A 23,005-nucleotide genomic window follows, 5' to 3' on the forward strand; every position below is an offset into this window, starting at 1 on the left:
TGATTGCTTTCTCCTTCTCTTCTTTACTCTTTTCTAAAGCAGGGAATTGCAAGGGCATGGTCTCCAAATTCTGATTTGTTTGGATGCAGACAAGCCCTGTAAAGATTTCTCTAGGTAGATGAATAGCTTATTAATTTCTTGCTCAGGATAATATCTTTGGGGGGAAGCACAAGCATTTTTCCAGCATCCTAAGCTTGTCAATGTACAGGGTAAGGTATGGTAATTGTAGGCACTCATGTAGGCACTCATGTATGGTAATTGCTGCCACTCATGTGGCAGCTGCTTGAGCACCTACAAAGACAGACTGCAATGAGAAAGCAGAGAGCACAAGGCATGGCTTGTTTGCCCTGTACCATCACTATGACTGCTCTGATCCCTGCCAGGTTTGCAATGTGCATAACTCAATCTTTGCTGTAAATTTGAATGTCTTATACCAGGGCATATAATCTCAGAGCATGTGACAATTGGCAGAGGACAGAATTCCTCTGTCACTGATGTCAATCCATAATTGTTACATACCCACATGCAAATTGGGCCACGTGTGATGTTAATGTCTCCCTTGCATTAAAATTACCTCTGTAAGAAAAATGCCCAATCCCTGGAAATGTTCAAGGCCAGGATGGATGAGGCCCTGAGCAATCTGGTCTGCAGGGTGGCATTGTTGCCCATGGTCAGGGGATTGGAACCAGATGATCTTTATCCCTTCCAGCCCGAAGCATTCTGAAAAATAAGGTCTGGGCCTCCATGTATGAAATAGGCTGAGGCTGGCTTTTGTCTTGCAGGTTTGCAGTTCCAAGTGCAGTTTGTAGGCAAGGGAGCAGGTCTCTATGTCTGAACAATGCCTAAATGAGTATCTAGCTCTAGGTGATGAGTATCTAAACATTATTAGCAATTCCAAGATGGAGATTTTCAGGACAGGTGTCAGGATGAGAGATATAGTGAAAAGTAGAAGAAAGAATGAGGAGATATTAGAGAAAAAGTAGTGCTGAAACTGCAAAAACTAATACTGGATGCTTGTGGAAGGGACTATACCTTCAGTTTATGGTCAGAATGCACTTGCTCAGAGCAGGTGTTAATACATATATTTCTGGTGAGCAGAGCTAATTTAAAAATTACAAGCCCCCATGATTGCTGTAGCCTGTGGTTTTGCATCATCCTTTAATGAAATACAGGTCAGGATTGGTCTGGAGTCAACAAGTTTGAAGGGGGTGTGAAATAAACTGCTCTTGAGCTGGGAGGTTATGGTGAAGGCTGTCTACAGGACACATGCACAGTATTGCACTCCCATCCATCTTTGAAGCATCCTTGACTGGATGCTTGAAGGAGAAGCATGTGCAAGAGAAGGTCTTGGCTGGGGCACTGTAACTTCTTAGTGGCCTTCACCCAGCCAGGCAGCAGCTGCACTGTCAGATGTGGCTGCTGTCCAGAAGGCCTGCTGTGAATTCACTGTGCTTTCTTGTTGCAGTGCCAGCCCCTCTCTGATTGCACGTCTGCCCTCCTGCTTCCAGTGGTGACAATATGGCTCTTGCTCCTTTTGTTTGTGTCATTCTCAGAAGGTTGCTGAACATACAGGGAAGGTTAGAATGGGGCAAACAGCTTTGTTTGAGAGATGCAGAAACTGAGGCATATTTACATTCTCCACAAGCCCCCAGCCTCTGAGGCAGTATCTGTGACTTGAGCTCCCTTGGTTGTGCACTTTGTCCCAGATCTGTGCTCAGTGCATCTCTTGTGAGGCAGCAGAAGCACTCTGTCTGGGCTTGTGGGCTTGCTAAAAGTCAAATCAGTACAAGTTGTTCTGTTTGCTTTTATTAGCAACTTGCTCTGGAACAGGAAAGGTGGTTAATGGGTTTTTAAAGTGACAATGGGAAAGGTGAATTTTAGTTTTGTTCAGTGCTTTAGCTCTGTGTCAGCAAGCAGCCCATATCTGCTTCCCTACAGGAGTATTTGTGAGGCAGTGGGCTTGGTTAGGAGGGGAGGGGTAAGCTGTTCTTGCTTTTCCAATTAATGAAGGCTGCCTTCTGGAAATGTTCATTATTCCTGGGTCTGTGTGCCTGCTGCTCTGACTACAGGACCTGAGACTTCTCCCATGGGACCAGCACAAGCTTGCCTCTCTCTAGACCTGAACAGTATGGGCAGAGACTGAGCCAGGGCAGCTCTGCCTGCTGGCAAGGAACTCTAACACTGGTTAGAGGAGCTGGGTTTGGCACCTCAAAAATCCAAGTATGATTCTTGCTGTGGAGGGCTGCAAAGGTGTTGTGTAGCTTCTGGTTGGGTTAGGCCAGTGCTAATTTCAGTGTTCACTTCCTTGTGCAGAAGTTGGGGCTGAGGTGGAGCTGAGGCAGCTCACAGGTGTTTTGGATATTTGCATGAGAGTGCCTAGACTGGGGGGAGGGAGGACAACATTGTTTGGTGTGTGCTACAGAAGATATTGGACAATGTATTTCGAGCTAGAAAACCACTTCCTTACCAGCATGTGCCAACACATGACTGGATGTGTGGGCACAGCCACTGCACTGACAGAGTGTGGCCTGCTGGCAAGAAACCAGGGAGGTGGGGGCAACATGCCTGTGTGCACTGGGAGGTTGGTTTCTGCCAAACCATGCTTGAAGCAGAGCTAAAGGTTCTCTTCAGCTGTGTCTGGCCTTATTGTAAAATATGTGCTGACCTGTGAAGCAAAATTTTGAGGTTTTTGTTTGTTTTTTTTTTTTTTTCCAAAAGCAATGATTTTTTTTCTTCATTGGTTTAGTTGGTTCTTTGGTTTGGGTTTTTTATTGGCTGGTTTGTTTTTTTGTGGGAGGGGTGGTTATTTGCAAAGCTTTCTATTTTTGTGCCCTTGGCTAAATGAATAATGATTTACTCTAGAAAGGAGATCTTGCTTCTGCCCTTTCTCAGTATTTCAAAGATCTTAAAACAGACTATTCAAAATCTGCAAGGGCCTGATTCTCTCCTGCCCCAGCAGAATTGTTTTGCTTTCACCAGGGAGCAGTTGTCCCCTTTGCTGCACCTCAAGGTCTCCCTGATTCCCCTCTCTACGTTGGCCTCTCTTCCATCAGGTGACATTGACCTGTCACTTGCTGTGCTCTGAGTTCCTGGCAGGGAGAGGAGTCAGTGCCACACAAACACACAAATGTCCTTGCTGTGGAAACTGCTGTGCACATATCTAATGTATCTCAGCTCAAGGTTTGCTGGAGAGATAAGATGCTTTGTGGTTTGTACATGCTGTGGTGCCTCTCCTTGTGTCTCTCATGGCCAGCCTTGATTTCTTTCCATGGAAATGGCTGAGAGACAGAACTGGGCTGTCTGCTGCATCTCTGTAGTGCCTGAAAAGCAGAGGCAGAACTGGCCAGAGTCTTTCAGCTGCAGAAGCTGCACAGAGAAGTTTTAAGTTTGGGGGTGAGATGGAGCTCAAGAATTTGGCTTTAAAGTCTGAAGCATTTGAGGTAGTTCATAGGAGAGAGAAAAGCACCTGGAAAAGCTGACCTGAGAATTATTATTACTTTTTTTAATCCTTTATGCATTGCCCATGAATTTGTCTCCAGTGGAGCTGTCTGAGAGGTATGTTTGAATGCTTGAACACTTGTCTTTGAACTGAAGAATACATTTCCCTCCTGGCTAATGGAAAATACTTGCATTCCTTAATGTCTTCGATGGCTTTTTCAGAAAGCCTAAGCACTTCTTTCCAACACTTCTAACCTGAAAGCTTTGGGTGGAAAACTTTCATTTTGGGGCAAAAAGCCAAAACTTTCTGGTCATCTTCAGAACTATGAATCCAATGCTGTGTGTGTGTCTGTGTTGAGGCAGACATTTTCTATCTTATGCTGTGGTTTTTCCCCTGTACAAATAACTTAGAGAGTCCAGTATCAACATTTTTTTTTGCTTATACTGGCTACCAATATGTTATTGCATTCAAAAAACTTGATTAAAGGAGACATCCTACCAAATGGTAAGCTGTAAATTTGGTGGAAGGAACCATTCATGCTCTTGAGGTGAGAGCTGTTCCCTAACTCCACAGAAACCAGGAACTGAAACTGTCTTTGCTGTTGTATTTTTGGCCCTTAAATTCATATTGATTTACCCTGTAGAGGAGGGTTGACTAAACCAGTGATCCTGTTTCTGGGAATAAATTAAGACTTTTCTTCTGCAAGGCTTCAAAGCTTAGTAGTGTGGATTATCAGTTAGCATGAAATGAATTATAGTTATCTGCACCTTTATGGCACTTTTCAGCAGAGACTTTAGCAAATGAGCAGCTAAGTGTGGCTGCTTCTCACCAAAACCATGTGAAGTAAGGGAATATTCACATTTTAGAGATGGGAGCCTGGTGTATTGGGTAAGGCAATGATGTGGCTGGATGCCATCTTGTCAAGAGCAGAATTCAGTGCCTTGCTTTCACTCCATTGCTGTAGGAACTGTGTACCTCTCTCCTCAAGGCAGCAGTCATCAGCACTCCTGCCTCTCTGCTCTTCCAGCCCTCAACTTGCAACTCCTTGTATGATTAGACATCACAATTAATATTTCTCCTGAAATTTGATTTAGTTCTGGCTCCTAAAACAGAAGTCTGTAAAGACAACAAAGTGAGCATTTCTTGGAAACAGGCATGTGGAGGTGATATTTCACATGTTCCTGTGCTTCCACCAATTCCCATGCCCTGCTGGGCTGGACTGCAGTAAGATCCAAGCACAACCCCTTTGTCCATCCTTCCTTCCTGCTTCCCCTCCCTCCTCCCTCCCTCCACCCCCAGGGAGGCTGTCCTACTATGGTTTTTTGTTCCTGCCCCCCATCCTCCCCAGCTGTACGTATAAGTCCCTAATCAGGCTGTCCTTGCATCAGAGGACAGCCCAGGGGACAGGGAGCAGGCCAGCAGCAGGATGGCTCACGGCATCCTGGGGCTCCTGCGGCCCTTGCGGAGCGGGCTGAGCGCCGGCAGAGCTCGCCTGGTTCTTCTCTGTGCTGTGACTGAGCAGCACCACAGCCCAGCAAGGGGGTGGGCAGAGAGAGGCTTCAGCTCCACGCACCAGGATGCCCCTGGGGAATCCAGGTGGGTCAAATGCTGCCTTGCTGCATCCACAGAGATGGGCAGGCACCTCTGCCTTGCCCCATGGCAGGGAGAGAGGCCAGTGAAGCCATGGCCTCTGGGAGGTGGGGGACAAGACCACCACCTTGGGTGAGCAGATGCTGATGGGGAGGAAGGTGGTGCCAGGACCCAGCCTGAGAGGTGCTGCTTCCCATTCCTGGAGCTGTGGAGACCTGTCAGAGGTGCTAGTCCTGCCTCCAGAGCCATGGGGGCCACAGATAGTGGCTGGGAACCATCTCGTGAAGGTGACAAAGAGTCCTTTGGCCCATTTCCACAGCAGGAACTACTGCAGGCTCCCTGCCAGCCCTTCTTCTCTCTGCTTTAGGGATAGTTCAGGAAGAGAAGGTAAAATAAATGTAATTTGTGGATCTCCTAGACTAGCATGATCTGGGTCAGACTGTAATCTGCTAGGCATTGAGAGAGAGATCCAACCATTGCAGAAAATACATTAAACTATTTTGCTATCTGACCTTAGAGAAAAGTCATAGTGATAACCCCACTTGGTGGGATTTATGAAGACTCATTATCAATAAGATTTCTTTCTAATTGGTTTGTTGCTTATGAAATTATCTCTGTCAGTACTTGTAGGCATCTTGCTGGTTTGTATAGCCTTGGAAAACGTCTTTTAGGGAAAACATTGACACAGAGAAGAACTGCTTTCTTGAAACCTTCTTCACCACTTTCCTGTGTCACAAAAGATTTGAGATTTTATTTTTAAAAAGGAAATAATCAGTTGGCATATACTGAATTTGCAGTGTTGAGTTTATCACATCCTGGTAAGATCTTTCCAAACCTCTGGCTATTATCCAGCTGAAAAATCAATTTGGTTGCACCACTAAGTGGAATTCTATCACTTTAACATTTCCATTCTTTAACAAATTATTTCACCCTTAAAGATAAACCAAGCATTGCCTAGAAACATGCCTATTTGCCATACAAACGGAAAAAATTACTCTGATCCATCAAAAATGAGGAGGATTGTTTTGTTTTATTTTGACATTTGAGGGCTAGTCTTTAAATTGCATATTTAGAAATATCTGTAGGTGTCTTTATGAAGGAAACTGGTGTATGTTGTCAACCTGATGAAAGAGGAGCTTCTACCACTGGAGAATGCCCTGGGCTTTGGGATGATGGGCACTTGGGCAGTGCCACACTGAGAGTTACTGGACAAAAGGCCCAACCACTTCCAGGGTGCTGCTTTTTTTCAGCACAGGAGCTGGGACCTTTGGATAACTGGGACCTCCTATATCTAAATGAGCATTTGGTATGTACACTAGTTAAAAAACAGTGTTTGCCCATGTGCTTCCTCTAGCAAATGTAACAGTCTCAGGATATAATTGTCTTGGTGAGAAATCCTGAACACTGCTGTCAGGGCAGGATCCTTATCCTTATTGGTGTGAGAGCCTAGTCAGGAGGAGATGAACTGGATGTTGTTTCCCTCTCATTTGTAGATTCTCTTTCTGCAGTTATCATTAAGAGAAGCTGATTGCTATGTTCCTAACTCTTGGCCAGATTAAATCTTGCAGGCTGTCAAAATAATTAGCAATTTTTCTTGAGCATGGATCACATCAGCTCAGAGGAAGTTACTCAGCCCAGTAGCTCTGTAAAAGCTGGGGCTGGGCATGTCTCGCCACAAGAAGGCTCCCTGTGATGGAGTTAAGGAAAGGCGTGGGCACTTCATGGTAGAAAAAGCAGTAGAAAAGGAACAATCATCAAGTAATCCCCTTGGGAAAGGGAAAGGGAAGAAAAACATGAATGACAACAGCCCTTCTTGCTGGATTAGTATCTGATCCTGAGCACTTTGTTTGTAATTGCATCCCTCTACCCAGGATTAACAGCCCAGGCCTGGGACTTGCAAATGCTTTGCCTGCCTACACATGCTCCCTCTGCCAGCCAGCCCAAGCAGGGGCAGCATGTGAAGAGCACCTGCACGTGTTTGTGCACAGATAGACATTTATTCTGTGGGATGTTTGATAAAGGAAATATTTTGGGGCAATTCAGATTTGCCTGCCATTGAGAACTGATAATTTGATTTTTTTCTTATGTGTATGTTTGTGTGCACATTTCCCTCTAAGCCATGTCTCTAGCACTCAGCCAAAAGACCTCAATGGTGGATGTGAAGAAAAGGGTGGACTCCTGATTTTTTTGCAAATTTGTCTTACAGCACTGAGGATCGGGTGACCGTGCATTTTATAAATCGGGATGGAGAGCGACTAACGACCACAGCCAAAGAAGGGGAGAGTTTGCTGGAAGTGGCAGTCAATCACAACTTGGCCATTGATGGATTTGGTAGGTGCTGCTGCAGGATATGTCCATGTGCTGTTAGGGCTAGGGGGTACTTAGGAATAGTGCAACAGTACATATGCCACTGTGTTCTGCCAAGACCATAAACAAGCTTCCCTTCCCCACCAGCTGCTTGCTGGGTGGCTCACCATGCTGAGATGGCAATGTAACCTCACACTGTCACACTGCCATTCCAGCAGCCTCTGTCAGTGCTTTTGGCTGCATGGAGCTGATGTAAAAATTTGAAAACTGATGGTGATTCTCCCAGAGAAGATGCAGGCTGGAAACTGCATCCATCTGTTGTGTTTCCTAGCATCTCTTTTGACATGCTCCAGATCTGTTAAAAGGCCTTTTCTCACACTGTTCCTAAAGGTGTCTCTCTCACCCCCTTATTTTTCCTGATTTGCTCTTCTTCCCTTGCTTCTCCACCAGGTGCCTGTGAAGGGACACTAGCCTGCTCTACCTGTCACCTCATCTTTGACAAGGACACCTTCCAAAAGCTCGATGCCATCTCAGATGAAGAGCTAGACATGCTGGACTTGGCATATGGACTCACTGACACGTAAGCCTCCCTGCTGATCACAGCAGATCCTCAAGCCTCCGAGGCAGATTCTCACCACGTGGCACCTCTTTCCAAGGGGATGGGGCTCGTTCTGTATTATAGCTGTGCCTTGAGAGCTGCTTTCTCTTGAGGGCCAGCAGATCTTTAACAGGAGCTTTAGTGAAAACCTATCCTGAACCAGACATCCCAGTGTGGGTGGGGGATTTCTCCCTTTACCTGGGGAACAGAGGAGCCTCATTTCATGTTTTCTTCTCAGATCGCGCCTCGGCTGCCAGGTGTGCGTTAAGAAGTCGATGGATGGTCTGACAGTGAGAGTCCCCATGGATGTGTCGGACATGAGGAGGCAGCTGGAGGTTGGAAAGCAAAGCAAACAGTAACTGGAAACGACTGCTGCACAGCTTACACCCTCATTTAGGTGTGGCAGGGTACTTAGCTCTTGGTTGACACTATTGCTTTTTGTGGCTGGCTCGCAGTAGGCCATGAAGTTCTGATTCAGTATAAAAGGCGTGTTTGGCAAATCTCTTATTTGAACAAGGCAGCATGCTTCAGAGGGTCTTTGGTTCGTATTTTAAGTGCTTAAATGCTCTGCTGAATGCAACTGGATTAAAGTGTATGGCTTTATCGTTCCCTGGGTGGGTGTCAGTAAATATCTCTGCTGTATGTGACTCGCTTTCTCCTTTGAAATTTAAGAATTCTGCTATTCTGAGTAACTGCTGAGAATTTTGCAAGGCTTGGCTCTTTAAAAGTGGAGCAGACTTTTCCAATTTGGGAAGCCTAAGAAGTCAGTGAACTGATGGGCTTGGTGATGTAGGTGATTTGAGTTTGGTCAGCAAGAGCATACTGAGGACATTTCTGTGTTGACAGTTCCTGAAAGCAGGAACCACTTCTATGAACTTGAGATGTTCTGGGTCCCTGAATTGTTCTGTGCTGTGAGCAGCCACTTTCTCCAAATGTTAAATTTTCTCATTGCTGTACTATCCCACCAGTCAAATAAAATTCTAACAACGAGCCTTTTAGACCAACAAGATGCACTGTTCTGGTACCATGAGCCTGGCTGGAATAGGAGATTTATCAAAATTTAGTTGGCTGCATTAAGCGCAGCACTGCCATCTGATCAAAGGAGGTGATTGTCCTGCTGTACTCAGCACTGGTGGGGCCTCACCTGGAATACTGCAGGTAGTTTTGGGCACCAAAAATTATTCTGTTAGAGAGGACCATGAGAATGAAGAAAGGTCTGGAGGGGAAGTCTTATGAGGAGTACCTGAGGTCACTTGGTTTGTTCAGCCTGGAGGAGACTGAGGTCAGACCTCATTGTGTTCTTCAGCATCCTCACTACGGGAAGCAGAGGGGCAGGTGCCAATCTCTTCAGTCTCATGACCAGTGACAGCATTCGAGAAAATGGCATGAAGCTGAGTCAGGGGAGGTTTAGGTTGGATCTCAGGAAAAGGTTCTTCACCTAGAGGGTAGCTGGGCATTGGGACAGACTCCCCAGGGCAGCAGCACCCAGCCTGAGCTAAGAATTGTGCGGACAATACTCCTCAACACATTATGAGATTCTTGGCACGTCCTGCACAGGGCCTGGAGTTGGACTCGATGATCCTGAAGGGTCCCTTGAACTCAGGATATTCTGCGATTCTACAGTTCTGTGATTTACGGAATGTCAGCGCGACCGTGGGGCCTAGGCCGCAGCGCTGCTGTGGCGGCGCTCTGCCGCCAGGGGGCGCGCGGGGCCGCGGCGGCTGCGAGGAGGAGGAGGAAGAGGAAGATGAGGAGGAGTAGGCCGGCCGCAGTGGCGGCGGGGCTGCTGAGCTGTGCCCGCCCCTCCTCCTTCCTCCCGCCCTGATCGGTGCCTGGGCCTGTCTCGGGGAGCCACAAGTGTCATTTATGGCTGATGGTCTTTGTGCACCGGCACCAGCCCTGCCGCGCCCGGCGTGGCCTGCTGCTCCTGTGGGCACAGGTGCAGGTGATGAGTGACACTCTGTGAATCCTCTCAATGGGATTTGTCTTCCTCTCTGATCCTTCATGCAAAAATCGGTACAAATGTTTATCCATGCCAGAATTTTGTCCTTAACAGAAGGGTACCTGCAGGAAGGATTTCTGGCATGGGCCAGAACCTTATGCTGTAAGAGGTGGTGGCAGCAGGGTGGGTTTTTGCAGGGTCCCAGCCCTGTTTGGGGACCATGTATGTGGTGATGTACTAAGGCTTCAGGCTTGTGACTGGCATGTGACAGAATAGCCCTTTGCTTTGACATACATCAGAAAAATATTCCAGGCTGTGCCTGTTTCTCCCAAACCTCTTCTCCTCCAACTTGTCTCAGGTTTACTCTAAAAAAGCAAAGAGAATAAATATGAATTAAATGAAAGCAGCTAAGCCATCACCTTCAGTAGCACTTCAAGTCTCTTGCAAAGCCAAGGTGATCTGCAGCTTTGCAGTCCCACTCCTCGGTCCCCACCTTGTTGTGGGCTTGAAGCTGGAGCCCAGGCTGCTGCTGGAAAAGGTCAGCTCTCTGCACACATCCTGGCAGGATGGCAAGGGAGGGAGCAGCTCCTGGCTTGGAAGGGTTGAATGGCTGCTGTGTTCCTCTTCAGACTGTGAGTGACCCCTGAAAAAAGAGTTTCTAGGACAAGCTGTTAGCATGGAAATGCAGAGTCTCAGAGTAGTCCGTGCTGCTCTGGTGGAGCTGGCTGTCCCTCGAAGGTGCCCTGGGATAACAGAGAGGCCTCTGCACAAAGGAGCTACTACAAAGGATGAGGGCGAGTATGTCTTGGAAGACTGGCTTTCCTGACAGTTGAAACATCAGAAATAGAATTGGAAAGTTTAAAGTAAACTACAGCTGCCTCAGGCACTTCTGTCACGTTTCTGTCAGCCTGCAGGATAAGGAAAGAAATCATATATCCTGAACAGAAATAAGATGAGGCTGAACTGCATGAGTCATTTCTGTTCAAGGCAGATGAGCTGGACTTGTTTGGCCTTGGTCTAAATTGGGAGCAGGCCCTGAAGGCTCCTCGCTTCCTGGATGGTGACCATGGAACACGACTTCCCAAGAGCCTGCATCTGGTGGGGCAGTGGGAAGGGCTTTCAGTATGTGACAGGCCAGTGTCGTCTAAATGATCTGAAAAAAGGGCAGAGAAAGAAGGCAAACCTGTTTGCCTCTCAGGGCTATACAATAAGGGAAATTGTGGTCTTTCTGGGGCAGAAAGCCAACCAAGTGTCTGTGTATTTGTTATTTCTTGTTATGAGCAAATTGGGGGCTGTGGAAGATTTTCAAGATTGGTCTCTGAGTTGCATTATTGTCTGGCTCATGGAAAAGGAGGGCTGCAGAAGCTTCTTTTCCAAGCCCAGAACTCTGGTTTGTGTTACGTTTTGCAGGATTTTGTTTTGTTTAAAATAAAGAAAAATGTTATAATACAGAGCTAGGTTAGAGCAGCTACCCAGAGAACTGTGCCCACATTAGGCAGCCTAAGATGAGGCAAGGAAAATGGTGTGTTTTTCCCTGCCTCACCCAGTGTTTTTCTAAACTAATCTCTTTCTAAGTTTCTTGTGATCTTTTTAGGTGATGCAAATTATGAGCTCTTACTCTGCATTTGGTTCAGGTCCCCTTTGTTTGACCTGAGCTCAGCCACGGAGTTTACATCTGTTAGTATGTTTAGAAAACAGAATCATCTCTCTTCCAAGAATAGGCAGACTTTTCTTATAATATTTACTGCTCTTCCACCTTCTTGAAAAGACAGGAGTAATGCCTAGACTGCTGTGCTGGCAGAAGGCTTCTTGCCAGCATGGCCAGCCTGGCAGACCTGGGCTGGGAGGTGAGTGTGTTTCACAAAAGTTCAGTGCAAATGCCACCACCCTGACACGGGGGAGAGGGAGCAAGAGCAAGGGAACAAAAGGTGACAAAACCACAATAACTTTTGTGTCTTTTATTAAAACAGTTACAACTTTAGCTCTGGAAAAAAAGACTGTGGATGCTTTATTGCTGTTCTCGTGTGAGGAAAATTATGTTGGTGGTGGAGTTGTGTTATGATTATATACACCTTTCATTATACAAGGGCCACAAAGGTGATCTGGGACAGAGTGCCACACCTGAGAGGTAAACACCCTTCATCTAACAAAACAAACTGTATACACCTTGGAAAGTGGGCTCTGGGCTTCCCCCTGGTTCCCTTGCCCTAGTATTTGATGATGTGAATTTGGAGTGCTGGGCCAGATTTCTGTCACTGACCTTCACAGGCACCTGGCAGTTGAGTGGAGGGATCTGACACTAGATAATTTTACAGAGGTGGCTTTCCCCTCTATGTGAGGACTGAACCATGGCAGCTGTCATGCAGCTCCAACTCTGGCTATTTGCAGACACTCAGCAGCTTGCAGGGATACTTATTCCACAAGCACAACCTTTCAGTCATTAGGATTAATGTATTTCTCTTTTTCTTCACCCATTCACTGTTCACTGAGTAAAAGGATTGTCTCTGACAGATACCACCATAGAAAACTCTCATGTAACTTTCAAATGAACCATCCCAAACCTTTCAACCCTTGAGACCTTTCCCATTGTCTCCTTAAAACAACCTGTCAAACTAATGTGGTGCTCTCAGCATCTTTTTAGAGCTCAGCTGGCAGTGTCACAACCCTCAAACAAGTCCCATTATGTCTGTGGCACTTCTTAGCATGGCTTTGAGGGATGCTTCAGGACTCCACTGGCTGCATCTTTGGTGGTCCTTACCAGCAGCCTGCTTAGCACATACCTGCCTGGAATTCCCCAAACTTAATTCTGCTGGAGTGCACAGGGCCACATACTCTGCTGAGGGGGAACTCAGTGTTTCTCTGAGCCAGCGTCGGTGATGAAGCCTGGACAGTTTCAGTGTAAGGACTGACAACTTTCTGGCAAGATGAGACTTTGCTTCAGAATCTACTCAACAACATTCCTGACAACTTCCACAACTCCTTGACCTCGTGCTAAAACCAAGCCCTGCTCAAGTCCCTCTCAGCATGACTAGGAATTTAGTCACTTGGCTCATCCACACTGCCTCTAGAAAGGGGCATCAGCATTGAACGACGATTGCCAACTTTCACTAGGACTGAAACTCCTAGCTACTGAGCTACTCCCAGAGGACACAGAAGAACATTCACAGCCCTGTCAAAGTGACAGTACTAAAATCCTTTATGGCAACTGTGTCTCTGTAGCTTTGGGGAAGGTATGAGAAGAAAGAATGACTGTGTAATTAATTCCAGAAAAAAGCAATCTTGGCCTTAAAATGTTACACATGCTGTCTGTCAGTGAATGCTGGACTTTGGACTCTGGGCTCCAGCTGCTGATTTTGGAACCCAGCCTCAACCAATAATGGTTGAGGGCTGTGAGCTAGACCAGAGCAGACAACAGATTAGAGTGAAGCAGCAGTGATTTCTGGAATGAAGGTGAAGAATTTTCCTTTTGATGAATGGTTGTGATGAACTGTGAATAATGGTGGGTTTTGTGCAAGTGTAAAGATTTTTAACTAATTAATAAAAGCATTAGCTGTCCCTGTTGTCCAGTCATCCACCCACATCAGCAGCTGACTGGAGAAAAGAAAGCAATGTTTCTCTTTTCCTGCTATTAAAAAAATGGAGTCAGGCCCTGTACCGATCAGCTAATTCAAGGACAGGGAGAGTCCGGTGGTATTCACTCCATTCCACACCCAGCCAGTGAAGTCTCTTTCATCAGAAAAGGGCATAAAGAAAACACAAGAGCAGCCCTTCCACCTCCCACCAAAATGAGTATTACATACACATTAGTGTCATTTTACACTTGTTGCCCCAGGCAGCCTGCTAAATTCTTCACACCCTGATCATATATTACAGAATATTTTCTGTTGCACATACACAAAAAAAAAATATTTAGTTTCTCCACAACTATCACCTTAGACAAAAGTCTCTTCTGCAAACACCGCTGTGTCACACTCCTCTGCGGCCACCTCTGCCACAGGCTGGCTCCTGAGCCACTCCACCCTGCTCCGGAGCAGTTCCTTCTCCACTGCTTCCACCTCTGCTGTGGGACAGGGCTCGATTTCATCCTGCTTGAAATAGTCCCTGATGGTGTTCCGGACGGAGTCGGGGAGGATGATGTGGATGGTGTGGCTGAATGTGTCCGAGCCCTTGCTCTGGGTTGGCGCCTGCGCCGTTTCCACTGGTTGTCTCTCCAGCTCCTGGGGAGCAGAAGCACTTTGGGGGCTCTTTCTGTGCTTGGCCTGCAGGGATGGGACTGTTGGTTCATGGTGGTAGCGCCTGGAGAAGGACTGCAGGACAAGGGGGGTGTTCTGCCCATAGAAAACTGTCTGGGGGATCTGGACTCTCACAGTCTGCAAGCTCTTGGACAGGCTCTGCTCACTGTTGCTGCTGGGTAAGTCTCTGCTGCTGGTATTTGTCACAGATCTCTCCTCTTCTCCCACTTGAGACCCCCGAGAGCTTTCTTTATTTGGGGCCACATAAAAAGTTATCTTGGTGCGCTTCAGGCTTTCCTGGCTCAGAGGGCAGTCATCAATGCCTTTGATTTCTATGTTCTTCACTGTCTTCTCCCTGTGCTGCTGGTGGCTGACCTGTGGGGATGTCTCGCTGGATGGGCTGGCAGCTGGGTACTCAGGGCTTTCTTCAAACTCTTTGGTATAATCCTGGCTCCTGAGCCCTGGGCCAGGGCACCCTGAAAAACTCAGCTGTCTCCCCTCTTCTTCCCAGTCAATGTCAGTGAATGAGCTTCCCATGGCAGCTCTGCTGACACATGGAAAACTTTTCTGCTCTCCAAAGCAATGACTGGTCTCTCCAGCCTTGGGTTCACCCTCATGAAAACTGTCCAGATTGCACAGATGTAAAGGAGATGTGAAGGATTTGTGCCACTCTTTTTGGGACCTCTTGGCAGCTGTGGGAGACACAGAATGAAGTCTGGCAGAAGTGCCAAACATGAATGGCAGGGATGAGACATCTGTGGGACTAATGGCTGATGACTCTGAGCAGTAGGAGAAAGCACTGTCTAAGGAGCTAAGTGAGGAGGCAGAGGGGGAGGTGGTGGTAGAGGACAGGCTGGAGAAGCTGGACCTGTTGGACAGGCTGGACTTCTGAAGGCTGACCTGCTTCACCCTGGAGGTGTTCTGAGGTGATTGCCACAAGTTCTGCCTGGCCTTGTTAACCCCAAGGCTTAGGCCTTCATCAATGAGCTTCTGGCTCTCCATCTGCAGCTGCCTGAGCCTGTGGATGTAGTCTGTGTGGCTGCTCATGATGGTGGCATCGCAGCTGGACTGGCGGGCCACGGGCTCGTGGCTCTGTGCGGGCAGCTGGGAGCTGAGGCAGACACTGGGCTCGGAGGAGCAGCGGTCCCGGGCCGGGCTGAGCGAGCGGATGGAGCCGATGGAACAGAAGGAGCCGTCCTCCTCCAGGAGCTCGTAGCTGTCTGCACTGGCGTTGGTCTGGGCTTTGCTTTGGTAGCAGGCTGTGATCTCGCTGAACAAGTCCCAGTCTTCCTGATCCTCATCAAGAAACAAGCTGCTGGGTACTTCAAAAATGGCATCTGTCTCAGATTCCAGGTGGTGTTTTGGCCCTTCTGGATCACAAGTGGAAAACTCCAGCTCATCAGAGGAATCATCATGCTGAGCCAAGCCTATGTCTGGGGCAGAGGACACAAATTAGTTTGTTGCCATATATATAGTACCTCACAACCAAACCAGGGAAATTATATGAAGCCCATGGAAAAACAAAGATAATCCATTATTCTCACAGGAAATAATAAAAAAAATTGGCTTGATGACCAGTTTTCACCACTGGTAGTCATAGGATAGCTAACAGAGTCAACTCCATTTCTTTCCATATAAACTGTGTGGTTTAGCTTTACAGAACTAACCTGGAAAATAAAAATACTGCTGGGACATGGCAGTGCTACACTAAATTCTTGCAATGGCTAGAGTAGGTTTAACAGCAGCCACGGAGAAAGACAACTATCTCTGGGGAGGACACATTGGAGTTTCTGCACCTCAGCTCTCTGCTTTGCTATCTCTTCCTGCCCGTACTTGACAGGCAAAGGGAAAACCAAACCCAACTTGTTTTCAATGCTGTTCCTTAGAAGAAACATGAAGGTAAAGCAAACTCTTAATAGGTAAAGTCCTCACACAAAAAAGATTTTAAATATTTCTGGAAGATTTCCTAACACCAACTTACCTAGAGATTCTGCTGAGTTTTTGGACTTCTTTATGTCAGGTCTTTGGAACAGGGAAGCAATATCACCCCCAAAAATCTCTCCTGAGTTTTCAATCAGAAACTGCACTAACAAGGCCACCTGGAAAAGACAGGAATTCACAGATTCAGTTTCATGAAAACAGAGCAAGTAAAATCATACCCAGATTGTCTCATTTTTTTTACAAAGATGTAATTTCCTCAAGAAGCTCTTAATAATGTGGCAGTGCATCTGTATGAACACCTGAGGCAAGAATATGAGCTATGTGAACTGGTGCTGTGAGCCAGGTATAGCACATTCTACAGTTTTCCTCACTATTGCTTGCACCTCATAAGCTCCAAGCAAGCATTCCTTCTTTCTGGTACACTGTTGTGCTCATTGCTTATTTTGTTCCAGCTGAGGTGGCAGTGTCCAACTTCAGCTGCTCCAGTTTTCTTGTGCTTGCTTGGCCGTATAGGAAGCTCATCTGGTGAAGCAGTCACTGCTTCCCTTTTCACCCTGGACAGTCTGAGGGGCTAAACCCCTCCCAGCATGGGCACAGCTGCACAGAGGAAAGGATGGGGCTTGGGTGCCACTCAGCCAGCACTGTCACTGGCCTGTGCCTTCCTTTAGACTACAAAAGGCAGCGCCCATAAAAAGCAGTGAAAGGGGAAAACAGAGGTTTTGCCAAACCCATGGAAGATTACCTTCTTTGTAGACCGGCTCTCCTCTTCAGGCCCAGTGGGACTTGGTAGCCACAGCATATTGGGTGCTATGCAAAGAGCCAGGTTGAAGGCATTCATCTGATTCACTCCAGAATTCTGCTCAATATGATGCAGGACTCCAAAGAGGTGTCTGAGTAAGATGAGGTTGGCCTCTGGAAGCTGGTTGACAAGTCTATTCAGGGAGTGGGAAAAAAGGAAAACAGTGCTGTTCACAAACATCTGCTCTTTGGATTCCAGAAGCTGCATCCCAAAGCTTTTTCCCCCTCCTGCCCCTTTGTACTCAGCCTGAGACATCCACATTTGATAATAAGGTGAATCTGGGTCACTTCCCTCCACCAACTCATGTGAGAGCCACAACTCTGCATCCAAATTGCCCACCTGCTCTGGTCTCAGAGCTGGAGGGACAAGGGACGTGGGGTCAGAGCATGTGGGGGGAACCCACAATGCCTTAACTAAACAGGGAATGCCCAGAGGAGACAGGAGACAGCTCCAGGCCAGCAGCACTCCAGACCGCACCACTGCTGTGTCATGTGCTGTGGAGAACATGGATAAAGAAGGCCCAGGGTAAATGGTAAAGTTCAAAAACTGAGCTGAGCCATAGTTGAATAAATGGGATATCCAACAGGAGGCTGATAAACTGCTCATGCTCAGGGCAGCAGTTTCAAGGCAGTAAAGCTGTTTTCAAGGTTCACATCTCCACCTTGACAGGGCTGTTTCTTCTAACTGCTAATATGATGATAGGCCTCATTTTGTGCACATAAGAATAAAGTTACTGTCATTTAAGATTTAATTCTGCTACCATAGGTGCACTCCTGGTGGCTGAATTATTATGCCTTTTCAGTTTACTTTTTCTGGTAATTTGAACTAATCATCAGAAGAGAATTTTTAAATTACTTTTTTGGGGCCAGAAATGTTGAGGATGTTCAAAAAAGACCACTGAAAAGAAAATTTTCTGATCCGTGACACTGGCAATCAGCAATAGCTCCTCCCCTGTGGCTTGGAGCATTGCCAGTAATCTCCCAGAAAATGAAGGGTATTCTTAGGCCCATATGATCCCCCTTTTCCCACCAAAAGAAACTTTTAAAAAGGCTTTTACAAACCTTTTGATAACTTCAATCTTATGTGCTCGATTTTCTGTGTCCACAGCTTCCATCCACAGTCCGTGCATGTCTGAGGATAGAACACTGTCAGGTATATTTCGGAGAAAATCCTGAATTAAATATATATATGCAGAGCAGTCTGGTCAGTTTTGAATTCCTGGTTTCAGTTTCACAATGCATATAGTCACTGTTTATTCATATTAAGCACAAGATAAAACAAGACACTACACAAACATGTTTATTCTCCCCTCCCATGCCCACCAAGCTGTCTTCCTCAGGCTCTTCTGTGGCAGCACTGCAGGATGAACAGGCAGCCCTTCTGTTTTGCCCCTTCTCCAGAGCAGGACTGTCCCTTTTCCAGTCCAGCAGAGGACTCAGCCCTGGGGCTCTGCACAGATCTCTCTGAAACATTTCTCAGCTAGGAGGACTGCTGGTTTTTCTCTGGGGACTATTCAACAACTCAATGTCTTGTCTTGGGAAATGACTGGATATCAGGCCAACAAGAAAAAGGGGGATTTTTTTTTTTTATGCTTTGGTGCCTAAATTGCTTTGACCAGATTTAATTGCCAGTACAAAATACAAGCTTTTCCTCACTGAAACACGGGTCTTATCACAAGCTTCATCCACCACAACCCCTCTCCTTGGATTTAGCAGCTGCTTTCCCTTGTGCTTGCTGGCTGATCAGAGGGTGAAGGCTGGGGGTCCAGAGAGCACAGGTCAGCTCCTGTTTTGGGGGTTGCAAAGCAGCTGCCCTCAAGAGGCACAAGTCCTCCCAAACCTTCTGCAGCCTGTTCCTTACTTCAGAAATGACAAAAAACATCTCTGCTGCTGCCAGCAAAGGGTTTTATGCATATGTCAGTGCAGCATCTGCCATGTTATTTGGCACTGTACAGACATCACAGCTGCCTTGCAGGTGGACATCAATGTATTTCCTGCTGGGGGTGGTTTGGTGTGGCCAGGTGCCAAAGGAAGCCCCATCCTGAGGGGCTGCACATATCTGCATGTGAAAACGAGGTCACTGTATCACCTCTGTGTACACAAACAGGTGAAAATGTTCCTTGCTGGAGAATGCTTTCTGTTCCCCTGAAATCCTCCCTAGCCATAAAGACTCACTGCTTCCTTAAAGAAGAAAGGTACCATTAGCCCAGACAGCTGAGTTACTTGGCCACACATACCGTGATGACAGCTGCAGCCACAAAGACTGACTCTCCATCCACCTTAACATCATCTCCAGAGTTCAACTTCTCTTTCAATTCCTTGCAAGTTTTGGCATTGGCAGAACGTCTGAAAATGCCCCTTGTAGAGGGACCTTCATGGTACAAGAGGAGCAGCATATCCTAAGAGAAAAGCCAGTTGTACTTTAGAGCCTAACACTTTACCCTCTTGTTTGTGTATATTATACATCATGTGTTGCAATGTAATTAGCAGAAGACCAAGTCAGTAATGGGAAGAAAACAATACAAGAGATTTATCCTGATCTAACCAGGGATGAAAGCCTGACAGGCAAGCTGCAGATACAGTTCATGTGGACACACTTATCCTGTGACAAGTGTGAGCCCAGGGGACTCTTGCAGTAAGTGAGTTCTAGGCTACACAGCATGTTCAGACTGACATTGCCCCTTGTCAGCTGGTGATGACCTTGAGACACCCACTGAAAAGGACACATGCCTGTGAATGAAGTGATGGGGATTACCCAGGAGAGGGTTGTTCCCACCCTTGTCACTGAGCAGAGTCTGGATCACAAGTGAACTATGGTCCTCTTCCCCACTCAGTCCTCATCAATGCTGCAGGTGGCTTTAAATTTTTGGCTAGACACACCAAATTTACATCAAGACGAGCAGTCCAGGCTGCTGCTTACCATGATTGGCTTGGGAAGGATTCCATCAGGACAGACAGAGGACAGGGACAGGCCAAAGAGCTTCCGTGGTGTGGCAGGTGACTGTGAGGGAGGGCTGCCCGTGGGGGTGCTGGTGCTGCGCCGCAGGGCCCAGTCAATCAAGGACTTCTTCCTCTTGGTGTGTTTCTGCAGTGACTCTGAAAGCAAACACAGACCTTGATTACACATCTGTCTGCTGGACAGTGAGTGATCTACAGTGGAGGCAGAGTTCCCAGCAAAACAAGAACTTTCTACCCTCACCTGTTTATTAACTGCACTCTTAATGGGGATGGTTTGACAATATACAGCAGTGAAACCACTTATTCATCTCTCAACCATCAGCAAAACTCTCAATCACCATTCTTCCCTTGCTGTCTCTGCAGTGCAAGAATCACTTCACCCTTGTGACCAGTGATAGGCCTTGAGAAAATGGCATGAGGCTGAGTCAGGGGAGGTTTATGTTAGATCTTAGGAAAAGGTTTTTCACCCAGAGGGTGGCTGAGCACTGGAACAGACTCTGCAGGGCAGTGGTCACAGCATCAAGGCTGTCTGATTTCTAGGAGCATATGGACAATGCTCTCAGGTAGATGGTGGGGCTCTTGGGTCCAGGGCCAGGACTCGATGATACTGATACTGGTTCTCTTCCAACTCAGCATTTTCAATGATTCTATTACAATGACTTGCAGTTGCAGAGTAATGAAGGACTGAAAGCTAAGTCTGAACATTTGCACAGAAAAATTTCACCTCTCTGCAGTCTCTTCCTCTTTCATTACATTCAGGTATGAGAGCAAGTCTGGGATACATGTATGATGCCAGAAGAGCTCAGCACTGCACTGGTCAGTAGAAAGTCTCTATCTGGCTGTACCACACTCCTGCAGCCCTTACCTCTCCTCAGCTGCACTGGAGCCTGGAGTCTGGGTTTCAGGACAAACTGACACTGTTTTTCCTTTGGGAGCTGAGCAAAGAAGGAAGCCTCTGTCCCATCAGCCAGGAGAGTGTTATTGTTGGTTCTTTGTTGCTGGTCAGCAGAGTCCCGGAGACAGCTCAAGGCGATGCTGAAGGGATGCTCGTGCCCTGTTGAGCAGAGTTGTGTAAAGAGCAAGCAAAAATGCAGAGCTATGGTAAAATCTCTTATTGTTATTGGAAAATTCCAGCTTTGGTGATCTCCATGGTGAATGCTTAGAACTTAACAAACAAAATTCAGTGGTTTATTTTAAAATGTTACTATTTCTGAAATAATCCCCTACAAATCTGTAACACTCAAGCACCATTGTGATTGTCCTCAAGGCCCCTATATACACACCTACCCTCCCTCAAGCCTGAAGAGTTTCTAAAACCTAAACACAAAATGTTAGAAAGGAAAGTTTTCAAATAAACAGCCTGTGAAGGCATTGATGCAAGTGGCCTACATGTGTTTGTGATGTCAGTTTAATATTGGATTAAGGCTGCAGTTCAGAAGATAACAACCCATATGCAACAAACTGGGTTTTCAATATGATGCAATGTTTTGTGTGGAAAGCAGTTTCATTATTTGAGAACTGAAATGCAATGAAAACTAAGTAAGTACCAAAAGAATAGGATAAATATGTTAGCTTCCTAACTAGAGGCTTGTAAGTCACCAATAGACCATGGAAAAATTCTGCTTCTTTCAGTCGCCAAAGTGCTTTCCTCTAGATCTAAAACACTCTTGCTGAATGCCTGCAGCAATTGGTTTGGTTCTGACAGAGCCCAAAGGAAAAGGACCTGGGAAGTGTCAGGAGATGCTCTGTCCGACAGAGATCAGTGGACACCTCTGCCACGACAGTGAAGGTGGGCTGAGGCTGCCCCTGACCTTCTGCTCTGCCTTTGAGGAGATGTCTGCAAAGCTGAGCAGGAGAGTAGGACCAGCCTCCAAACCTGTAGCTCATACCAGCAGCCAGAGGGATTAAATTAGGCTTTGAGGCATGTCCTACCCCTGCACCACATCTGCTGCAAACAAGGTACTTCTTGGGCCAGCCTAAAGGTCTCCCATTTATTTGGAGAATCTGCTGAAAAGTTTGATGGGCTCCCACCCCAAAATGCACAGATTTGCTTGGAAAAGGGAGGTAAGTGTGAAATTTTTCAAAGATATCACCATGCTTTGATAAATGTGGATGTTGAGATGATAAAAGCCAAGTGACATCTCACAGCAACTAGATGTCACATCTTACATCAAGAACAGTGTCCCTACTATTGCTTTTTAAGTGAAGAGAGCAATGTTTGTGATATTTCTCTGCCACATACACTAATACAATTTATTACTTTTTCCTCCGGTGCCAGAATTAAGCACAAAAATCATGCTCAGTATGGGAGGGCTCTTACCAATGAGAGGATAAGCAGGCTCATCTTTTCCTGAGACCACCCAGAGGTGGTGTTCACTGGTCCTGCCCTGTTGGGTGAGGAACAAAGAGGAAAATCTTAGTTGAGAGGGGCCAGAGTGAGGGTTGATGTTGCCCTCCACTCAGAAAGCAACAGACAGCAAATCCACACTTATCCACACCGACACTGTCCTGTGAAGCAGATGCTGCCAGCATGCTTAGCTAAAATCTGTCACCTGCCACTTACAGGGAGCCCAAGCTGTAGAAGGGTCTTCTTCATCACACTCTCTGCAGTTTCCACATTGGACACCTTGACTGCAGTAGTCTAGAAAGGCAAACAGAGAAAATACAGGAAGCTAAGACGAAAGTGAGTTTGGTTGCAGTTTCTTGTACTTCAAAATCTGGGGAAAATGTCACATCTGTGTCTAATGACTGTCTTTACTAAATGTTCATGGTTTGGATGAGCTGTACAAATTTGAACTACACCAGAAAGGATGATGGGTATACAAAGTGAAAGCTATTCTCCACTACTTCCTCTGTCATGGGTCTGTTATACCATCCAAAGATTTCATGCAGCAGAAATCACAGGAGGTGGGTGGTGCTTAGATGCTGTGTTTGATCCCATCAGTGTTTGGCTGATTATAATGCCACTGTCACTCAAAATGGTGAACATAGAACATGGCAATGCTCATCAACCAGAGTGTCAGAGGTCACTCTTTGAGGGAAGAACACCCAGGAGGCAAATGTGACCCACCAAGCTCGGCATGAAGCCAAGAAATGTATGCTAGACTGGGACACATTCCAGTAAATGAATTCAGGACAACACACCAGTGACTCTGTGATCAATATCCTCAATTCATAGCACTGGAAATAGGAATTGACTG

The 23,005-nt window shown here is 46.6% G+C and overlaps 2 protein-coding genes across 2 annotated transcripts in view; one reads left to right on the top strand and one right to left on the bottom strand.

Annotated features, from left to right (window-relative positions):
* The first annotated feature begins 4,794 nt into the window (after nt 1–4,794).
* On the top strand, nt 4,795–8,542 carry LOC132333718 (adrenodoxin-like). Its single transcript, XM_059859099.1, has 4 exons — nt 4,795–5,035; nt 7,236–7,360; nt 7,787–7,916; nt 8,173–8,542. The coding sequence occupies exons 1-4, from the start codon at nt 4,866–4,868 to the stop codon at nt 8,291–8,293; spliced, it is 546 nt and encodes a 181-aa protein (XP_059715082.1). The 5' UTR covers nt 4,795–4,865; the 3' UTR covers nt 8,294–8,542.
* A 3,277-nt stretch (nt 8,543–11,819) lies between these two features.
* LOC132333654 (rho GTPase-activating protein 20-like) overlaps nt 11,820–23,005 on the bottom strand; it is a 30,400-nt gene continuing 19,214 nt past the window's right edge. Inside the window, exons 7-15 of the mRNA XM_059858945.1 lie at nt 22,369–22,446; nt 22,126–22,192; nt 20,671–20,859; nt 19,768–19,943; nt 19,085–19,246; nt 17,910–18,019; nt 16,792–16,981; nt 16,090–16,207; nt 11,820–15,541 (exon numbers count right to left, since the gene is read on the bottom strand). Coding sequence (XP_059714928.1) covers nt 13,809–15,541; nt 16,090–16,207; nt 16,792–16,981; nt 17,910–18,019; nt 19,085–19,246; nt 19,768–19,943; nt 20,671–20,859; nt 22,126–22,192; nt 22,369–22,446 — 2,823 coding nt within the window. The 3' untranslated portion in view covers nt 11,820–13,808. The remainder of the gene's footprint in view (nt 15,542–16,089; nt 16,208–16,791; nt 16,982–17,909; nt 18,020–19,084; nt 19,247–19,767; nt 19,944–20,670; nt 20,860–22,125; nt 22,193–22,368; nt 22,447–23,005) is intronic.

This window comes from Haemorhous mexicanus, chromosome 14, assembly GCF_027477595.1.
Source record: "Haemorhous mexicanus isolate bHaeMex1 chromosome 14, bHaeMex1.pri, whole genome shotgun sequence".
Classification (NCBI taxonomy): domain Eukaryota; kingdom Metazoa; phylum Chordata; class Aves; order Passeriformes; family Fringillidae; genus Haemorhous; species Haemorhous mexicanus.

Excerpts from the sequence above, each read along its gene's own strand:
- LOC132333718 (XM_059859099.1), top strand. The coding sequence starts at position 4,866 with ATGGCTCACGGCATCCTGGGGCTCCTGCGGCCCTTGCGGAGCGGGCTG. Across the intron at positions 7,361-7,786 it reads CTTGGCCATTGATGGATTTG|GTGCCTGTGAAGGGACACTA; the intron begins GTAGGTGCTGCT and ends CTTCTCCACCAG. Across the intron at positions 7,917-8,172 it reads GCATATGGACTCACTGACAC|ATCGCGCCTCGGCTGCCAGG; the intron begins GTAAGCCTCCCT and ends TTTTCTTCTCAG.